Here is a 9,547-nt window from a genome sequence, read left to right as displayed (position 1 = left end):
TGCCTGCTACGGCCTGGCTCTGTTAAGTGCTTTTATCAAACAGATTTGAGTGCAAGTGAACTAATACTTGATTTCACAGACTTTCTACCCATTAGGTATCCTGCCTTCTGATGACAGTGAAGAATTGGTGACCAGGGAGCCTTACTTTAGAACGAGTCTTCCCTGGAAACAAACCAGGAGGCAGCAGTTCTGACCAGATAACAAGCACAGCGATGAAGCAGCGCTTTATCTACAGAGTGGTTAGTTTGTACTGGGGGGATTTAATCCGGGACCTGCTGCATACACACTAACCAAGGGCTTTACCAACTGACTAACATCTCCACACCCACATCTGTCTCTTGAAAGGACCAGCTAAGGATGCTACACAGCCAAAGGAATAAATATTTCATGTTGTCTCTATAAGATTTGTTACATATGCATAAGAAAAGAGATGACAGGAATCTTTCCCTTTACAAATCATCTATCAGTCACCCATGAGCTGGACTTGAAACCTTGATGACAATTCAGTGTCTACATCGGATTCAAGAGAACCATGGACAACAGGACCTGACCAGATGGACAGGTCTCGCTGTGGCCATCTTGGATTTTTCAACAAGCTTTTTGGTTTGGTTTCATCGATAGCAAAGATAAGAATAGACAGACTTCCCCAAAGCTTCCTTGAAACCTGAGCGTATTTGGTCTTCATCAGTCAATTGGTGTATACTGGCTTTAAATACCTTTCACACTGTTACCTTGTTTTATTTTGGTTCCCATGAAGAGTACATCTTGCCGTCTCAATAAAGGATGAATGTCAAAGGCTAGAAACAGGGGACTCACTGGCATCGATTAGTTGGAACATTCATGCACTTTTTTCTACATCTATTGTTTGTTTAATTTAATTCTCATAACATTACAAAACAGCTGGAGCCAGTCTTACATGCCAAATGGAAGAAAATAGACCCCACATTTTATCCCAAATCTTACACTGGGTTCCTTCGTCCTTAAGGTTGGTTGTATGGTACTGAGGAGCCATTGCTGCACAGTGGTCTGTACAGCATTCAGGTCAGACGTGCTTGACACTATCACACTGCCCTTGTATTCAGTAGCTACATACTGGGCACAAGCACAGGGAGCCTTCAGCTCAAATGCTGTGCCAGCAGCTCATGAAGTTGTGCTTGGGAATGTGTTGATCTGGCTCTTAAATGGATTCACTCAGCCACCTACCCACCAGTACCAACCTCTTTAGGGGCCTCTGTCTGGATGAATTCCTCATAAATTTGCTTTGCCTTCTCCGCCATTTTGACTGGGGATTTTATCTTCTTGTAATCCTCACAGGCAACCCAGAACTCAAGGTTTTCCTCACTGAACTCAGATCTCAGGAAACCTTTGAAGCTGGCAAGTCCATCTAGGAAGTGAAAAGTCAGTAGGGGGATTTCATTAATTGATTTGACAAACTATATCTAGATAAACTATATCTAGCTAAAAACCCCAATTTTACTTCCAGTACATTCGGTCATTGAGGCAAAAAAAATCTTACAAATGGAAACTCATTTAATTTTTATTATACACACAAAGAGCAGGAGCTATAAGTGTCCTGTTTTATAAATGAGGTCACAGAAGTCAAGCGACTGCTCCAGAATGTCCAGCAAGAAAGAAGAGGGTTGGAACTTAAAACCAGGTTCTGATTCTGTAGCCGCGCGCATTTGTCTGTTATTCTAAACTACTTCTCAAAAGATGTGTGATTCTGTTTCTTGGAACAGGAACCTTCCATTAGGAGTTTCCTATTCTCACCTGAACTTGAACTGAGAGAAAAACATAAGATGGAACAAAGATGCTAGGGATGACATGGGAAGGCTCCATCATGCTGTCCCATGCGCTGACTTTTAGTTTATCTGCCTTTTACCCCTTCAGCCACATGCAGGCAGGCTGGGACAGAGATGCAGAGGCAGCAGAGAAGATCGCTGCTTGTCATCCACTCTGACACTGGACAGAGGCCTTTGCCTCAGTCTTTTACACAAGCGAATGCATTCAGGTGGCAAATGTCCATGACACTGAGGTTTTGCCGTCAATACTGATGACATTCAGGGCATACATCAACTCCAAGGGAAACCTTTATTGTTAGTAGTGGAAGCTGAATGAAGAGCCTCGTGCATACTACACAAGCACTCTACCACAAATCTATATTTCTAGCCCCCCAAAACTTGGTTTGTCAAAGTAAGTAATATTTATAATGAATGACTGCCAGAAACTATTATCCCGTCTCCTCTTTTTGCAGGCGACTTTTGAATGAGTGTAAATACATCACTCTGATAAATCAAACAAGCCTGGTTCCCTAGGAGACTTTAGAGATTCCACGGAAAGTAGAAAGAAAAAACAATGAAGACTTATTGATCATCTGTACAACAGAAGCCATTGGAGCATAGCAACAGAATCCCAGAAGGAGCCTAAGTTCAGTTCAGAAGGAAGGAAGGTGAAATAGGAATGTAGAGATGAACATCTGGATGACAGGGCCAGGTGAAGCTGTCACATACAGGTCGTTCCTGTGACCACCAGTTGGGTTTATGTCAGTGTGCAGAAGCTATGTGACAGAGCGACTGTGAGTCTGTAGAGGGCTGTATGTGCTATCTGTGTACATGTGATAATCATGGGCTCTACGCTTTCCTCTTTCCTTCCCACCCTTCAGTACTAACCTCCCAAGTGGTGGATGCAGAGAGCTCATGAAGAGGACTTAACAAGGTAGTGGAGATGAATGATAAAGAAAAATAAATCTAAACTTATTTTTAGATTTAGGATGGGCATGTGTACACGTGCATTTGCACATCATACATAGCACTATCTAAACCAAAACTAACAGTGATCTTAGCATTTGGTTCACAGCAGGAAGAGAACTGGTGAACCAGCTTCCGAACATCACGGAGACCTGTGCCCTGAATACTGACTTCATAGCGCTGGTGAATTCCACAATACAATAGTAAGGCTTTTTGTCAATGTGTGTGCTTTAAACCCAAACACATGAAATAGCTTTATGCCCCATTGGGCTGGGAGCCATTTAAAGCGAGCCCTTCCCCCCTCTAGCTCTCTGGTATCTAGGGATTCTCTTAGCAGGCTTGTCTGCAGTCACTCCTCATCAGCTTTCTGCACCCTGGTTTTCTACTGGTCTTTCCTCAGAGGTTTTCTCTGTTGAATTCCTGTCACCCCTGGACATCTTTTTTGAGTCAGAATTTTTCTGATTCCAGGCCAAATAGCTCTGTTTTACAAGGTACACGTATCTTTCTTACCCCACTTCTTTTACCTGGGGGCTTCCCAGCACAGAACTCTAGTACACAACCCCAAGAAAGCACTCTGGGGCCTGTATGAGCCAGCACAGAGTCTCAAATTACCTCTCAGCATACCCAGGCATGCCATTATCCAGGACTCTGATTAGTGGGATGCCTGGGTATCCATCTGATGATTGACCATAAGCATTCTGTGGGTGTGGTACCCATACATCATATGGCACCAATACATTATAAATCAGAGCTGGCCCTAATGAGTGATAGCAATTTTTGACATTAGGAGAATCAAAAAAACAGCCTTATATAAGAGGGGGAACCACCTGTAAAACCCTTTTGAGGATAGTAGGAGCATTAAACAAACCCAAGACTCTAAGTCAGATTGTTATAAAATATTGAAAATGAGATTAGTACAAATACTTCAGCAGAGATGAATTAGGGGAAGATACTTAAATAGCATTGGTAATTTATAAAAACTATGGCATGATTCGTTGGTTCAAAACTCAGACTTCAGACCCTAGATTTCTTAGTGATGAGTCTTGACACCTTTATCATGAAAGGACATTTAGCCTCACGGAGCCTCTGTTGCTCTGTATGTTAAATGCAAACAGTAATTAAAGCTGTATGACAAGACTGTGGTACAGGACTGAATAGCTCACGTGTGGCTTTTATATGGTGGCAAGCATAATTTCATAAGTTCAGTACACACTGGCTTTCTTCACCGTCATTTGTGCCAAATTCAACACTACCACTTGTCGCCATTACAAGCCCAGCCCAAATGCTGCCTCATCCATGACATCACCTTCCCTACCCCCCCACCCCCTCTGTCACCTACTCACCCTTGAGGACTTTTGTCAATGGAGGGGAGACAGCGCTTTCTCCCTGGCCCACCCACCCCCACCAATTGGAAATACCTACTGTTCAGCCATCTTTTCCATGAGGCTGTTAATTATTTGAGTTCTGAATCTTCGCTTCCCCTTTCCTACCTCCCTCCTCAAATATATGCACCCAATTTTAATAGTGGATCTCAGTGAACTATGAAATCAGCAGATCCCTCCAACCCACCGGACCAAAGAACATGAACTTTAAAGAAAAGTAAATACCCCAATTTTGTTACTGCTACAGTATTGAACATCAGAGGCAAGCTACCTAGCTCTCGGAATAATGGATGCTTTTTCTGAAAAAAGAAATGGTTGTTGCACTTAAGTCTCAAGATGATTTCAATCACTAAATAGACCAATATATGCAAATTTCTTAGTGTGTGTATGTATAGTATTTATAGAAAGAAAGAGAGAGAGAGGGAGAGAAATATAATGGAGAAGTGATGGACAGACAATAACAACTATACACACACACATGAACAAGGCATACATGATACATGAATAAAAGTATCTTTCATATCACTTTCATTATTATCATTGTCACAAGTGGAAATCATGGCTGTTCATCAGTGAGATGATGAGAATGGTGGACCAGGACATAGAAGGGAGAAAACTGGAAAGCAGAGAGGAGGAAGCCAAGGCAGGCTGTGAAAATGGAAGCTGAAGGATGAGCCTGGGCCGGCTGCTTTGTGCCTTGAGGGACAGTCCAGCCCCCAGGGGTGTCTGAGGAAATACTCTGACCTTTTACAACCCTTGGGAAAAGAAGACCCAAATAAAAACTGTGTTGCCACAGACTGACTTTATCCCTGTTTGCTCTTAAAAAATGCTCAAGTGGGAGAATCCGTATCCCCAACGGTGCTAGGGGGAGTTATATAAGCTCCCCCGTGCAATCTATTTTTGTTTTCTTAAAGATCAACATGCTTGTTATGTGCCCTATAGACCTAACAAATGGAAACAGATGGCTTCTCTCTTAGAACTGAAGGCGAAACTTTAAGAATGTGGTATATTTTAAGAAAAAAGTCAAAGACCCCAAATGATTAAAAATCATTTTTAGGGCCAGTGATAAGGCTCAGCTGGTGAGAGCATGGGCTGGCAGACCTGATGAGCTAGTTCCGTTCCCGAACCCTCAGTGACAAGAGAGAGCGCCAACTCCTGGAAGCTGCCCTCTGGCCTCCCCCCAACAAACACACACAGATGTGTGTGCATGTATTACTAATGCATAAAATAATTGAAAAACAAATTTGAGTAAGTAGGTTCTTGCTAACAAGAAAAGATTGAATAGCAGCCTGCTTGAGTTTATTTCTACTACAGAAAATTTTGATTTAATGAAAGCTTGGGTAACTCTATCAACCCTACCTAAGAGGCAATGGCCCATATTAACACAAAAATTTCCAAATGTTCCTCATGAATCAGCAAAAATGTTAACCCTACCCCTCAGTTTTAATGTGTGTGTGTGGCATGTGTGTGTTGTTGTTGTTGTTTAGTGTCTTATTCTGTAGTCCAGATGGGTCCAGAACTCACCATGTGTCCCAAGCTAGCCTTAAATTCATAGCAATGCACTTGTCTCAGACTCCTGTAGTGATTATTTTGTTTGTGATTTAGCAAATAAGGCTTGACTGAAGATCAGAGTGCAGAGCTAAACTACGACTTAGCCATAGAAGCCAGGCAGAGGTGGTACACACCTTTAATACCAACACTCAGGAGACAAAGGCAGGTGGATCTCTGTGAGTTCAAGGCCATCCTAGGCTACACAAGATTGAATCAATCTAAAAGAGAAACAGAGCTCACACCGTTGGTGTTAGCACTTGGGAGCATACATGCCTTTAATCCCAGCACTTAGGGAGGTGGAGACAGAAGTGATATGGCTGGGTGGAGAAAGGAAGATAATAAAGTGGGAGGAGACAGGAGCTCAGAGCACTCATTCTGAGAATTCGTGGGCACAGGATCTTGTCCCCCTTCAGTCTGAGGATTCAGTAGAGGTAAAAAGTCTCTCTGGTAGCTAGGTGCTGTGTTTCTCTGATCTTGCAGCATTTACCCCAGTATCTGACTCTGGGTTTTTATTAGTAAGACCCATTAGAATTCCCGCAACACTTTCCCTACTGGCCATCTGGACAACTCCAGCCTCAGGATGCCCTTTCTGTGTTCAGACCACAACTTGGAAAAGGACATGAGCAGAAAGAAGGCGCTCGGTGTCTGTCCCCATTCTGACACTCGTGAGAACCACGTGAACTTACAGTTGTTCTGGAGAAGCTTGTCCAGGGAATGGCGCCACTGCAGGGCCTCGTCCAGCGAGGGCCTAAATCAATGATAAGGACAGAGAAGGGTGACCGCGTAAGATGGAAAGTTAACCACATGCATGACAACGACTCGATCCTGGTTTCTCAGATGGAAACGACACAACAGTCAGGATTGGGTAGTAGGATTATTTTCTGCCGTTGGGTCTGATGAGCTGTTGGCTATCTGGTATCTACAGCGCATTTTTATTGCCTTTTGAACAATCTGACCAGACAGATCTTTTTTGGAGTCTATTTGTTCTGCGGTCATGTCTAACAGTCTTATATAATCCATAGGAGTAAGTCCAAAGACAATCTTTATTTCAAATGTGTTAATGAAATCCAACCATCCCGTCACAGAGGGTAAACTAATCTTAAGTTTCACTACTGACTTAATAGATGTGGTATTTGATTCTACATCCCAATGCCAAAGTGATCTCACTAAGACTAATAGAAAATAGCCAGCTTGATTTTGTCCCGTATTAGAAGTATGGTTGAAAAATAAAATCTATATTTATTTATTATTCTCCTTCCAATTAACATAGAGAGACACTTTTGGAAGATTTTTTTTTTCCCAAAAGAAAAGCATTAGTATCTCCTAAGTCAGAGTGTCAAGCTTAAATGCTGGAGACACTGACTCAAAAGGTTTAGTCACCAAGATATAACTTATGCCTTGACTGCTGTTACCTGAACATCTGCATCCACAGAAAGCCCACAGCTGTACTTTGTTAACCACCAAGTCTCTTCTTTCACCAGAATGCACAAAGGTGAGCTGCTGTTGTCTGAGGGGAAAGAGCTGACTTTATCTTCCTTTGTTCACCGAGTTTGAACCCTTGTATGACTACATTTGGTCTTTATCATCCAATTAAAGCAGACTGGCAAAACATTTATTTTGAGACAAAGTTGAAGACGTGTTTTTATCCCCAAGGTCTTAGATTGTTTAGTAACTGAGACAATTCACACATGTATGTGTATTGTGTATGTGTGTGTTTATACTTTATTGTAACCTATATTATATATAGAAATAATATACATTATTTTGCATGTACATGTTTACAATGTGTTTAGTACTTTACATATAGCAGACAACCATCAAGTCCAGATGTTCTCAGAATCAAGAGACTGTTATACAATGGGACAATAGGAACTAACTCAAAGCAAAGGGTAGGCTTGGGTCACTCCCTGAGCCTCCTGATTTTATAAACAGTCTCATAAAATGAAATAGCTTGTCCTGCCCTTGTTCTTTGGTTAGCATAAAGGCACACAGGAAGAAGCAATGCCACAAGCAGGTGCCCTGACTTACACATGTTACCAGATGCAATTTGTCCCAAACGGTCTCATTATAAAGCCAAGTAATGGTCAGTATCAGCAGCACATCACAACCAAGATTAAATTCCTGAAAGGGACATGTGCTGAGCCTGCTTGGGGGTGAAATTAGACCAAATTGATTTAAGGACATAGTTGAGTAGGACAGATCCCCCCACGGCATGTAGCCCAGCATTCTGATTACCAGTCAAGGAGGTAACAGGTTCATCCTGTCCTGATTCTCAGAATTTGCCAGCCCTCATTAAGCGTGACTTCTTTGGAAACAAGAGAGATGCAGATCCAAATGACCAATGAGCATCCGGATTGGCAAGGTCATTGCTGACCACGGAGCGTGAGCACAGAGCTCTCCCTGTGTGGGTGTGAGTGACAGGGAGGAAGCTGGCTCAGATGAAAAACAAGATAAACATTTATAGGAGTGATTGACTATGTGTTTTATAATGTCCAGTGCAAATACCACCTGATTCAGGAAGTGACCACATCAGTTTGGAAAGGACAGCTTTTTCCCCTCCTAACTGCTTTCCACTTGCTAAATAGTTCATATACTAATAGGACACACAACCCCTGCAAAGGTCGGGTATCATTCCTAGAGAACGTTCCCATTCTTTCTTATTCCCACAGAAGCAGTCTGAAGGAATAAGTGAGGTTGGCTGCAAAGACGAAGAAAATATGTTCAATTTGGGACCTGCATATGGACATCAAAACAAGGCAAGTAGCTCATCTAGAGTTCCCATCTGTTGGCCATTGGATAAAGACTCAATCCATGTTTATTTAGACCTGATGGGTCATGAGAAAAATATACTGTGAAGGACTTCTTTCAATAAACAGGGGCCAAATTGATAGGTAACCAAAGTCTGGCTCCGTTTACCCAGAGGCAGCTTTGTTGGAAACCACAGATGACTCACTATTTAGATTTGAATGAACAGAGCCATGAGCTACACCTGTTGACAACATAGGTCAATACTAGTCTTGGGGAAGGATGTAACTTGGTAGCACCAATGGCTGGATTTTATAGTTTTGGTTTCCTTTTTGTTTTGATTTAGTTGGTGATCTATACAGTGTCTGGTGTATATATACTTGATTATGCTTGATCATGTTTTCCTGGGTTCTTGCTTTTGACAAAGAAAACAAACCTCAAGTTCATTGGTGTCATTTGTGAGCGCCTCCCTTTTTCTTCCTTACTGTCCTAGAGAACACATGCAGGCTCAAGTCCATGAGCATTTCTTGTGTCCTTACCCCCATGGCCTTTTGGCACCATGAATATGTTAACATACTTTTGAAATGCCTTTTCTTTGTATCCGTAAAGTTGCACATATTCCCTGTCAAGGCTCACTCTACAGTTAACCTGGTGCAGGAACACACAGGATACCATGCTGTGACTGTTCGTCACCAGCCAGGGTTTGGACTAGCTATTTGTGGAGGTCATTCTGGGACTTTAAAGTGGTAAACACAATAATATCAATACTTTCAGTTAAAAATTGATAACAGATGTCAAAGAAGGACATTTAGAGTTTAAAAACCTCAAAGAAGGATGTTTAGAGTATAAAAACCTGCTTGAAAGAGTGTCTGCCCCTGACATCTTGTAATTCAGCATATTACAAACCATAATGCTATTACAAACTCAATGTATGTAGCTTACAAATTTTGGTTATCATTCATTCTGAGGACCTGCAGCAGAGCCTTTGGAAAGACAGAGAGTGGGCAAAGGAGGGGAGGGAGAGGGGAAGACAGGGCCAGGAGTTAAGGAAGAGAGTTCTGATAAGGAGGGAGCTAAGACAAAACAGGTCAAGTCTCTGTTGAGTCAGACACCCAGCCTTAG

The 9,547-nt window shown here is 42.2% G+C and overlaps 1 protein-coding gene across 1 annotated transcript in view; it reads right to left on the bottom strand.

Annotated features, from left to right (window-relative positions):
• LOC101988532 (regulator of G-protein signaling 5) overlaps window positions 1-9,547 on the bottom strand; it is a 38,368-nt gene that overhangs the window by 4,164 nt on the left and 24,657 nt on the right. The window contains exons 3-4 of the mRNA XM_005372014.2: window positions 6,367-6,428; window positions 1,218-1,384 (exon numbers count right to left, since the gene is read on the bottom strand). Coding sequence (XP_005372071.1) covers window positions 1,218-1,384; window positions 6,367-6,428 — 229 coding nt within the window. The remainder of the gene's footprint in view (window positions 1-1,217; window positions 1,385-6,366; window positions 6,429-9,547) is intronic.

The sequence above is a fragment of the Microtus ochrogaster genome, unplaced genomic scaffold (assembly GCF_000317375.1).
Source record: "Microtus ochrogaster isolate Prairie Vole_2 unplaced genomic scaffold, MicOch1.0 UNK156, whole genome shotgun sequence".
Taxonomy (NCBI): domain Eukaryota; kingdom Metazoa; phylum Chordata; class Mammalia; order Rodentia; family Cricetidae; genus Microtus; species Microtus ochrogaster.
This window is presented reverse-complemented; position numbering and strand designations above follow the sequence as displayed.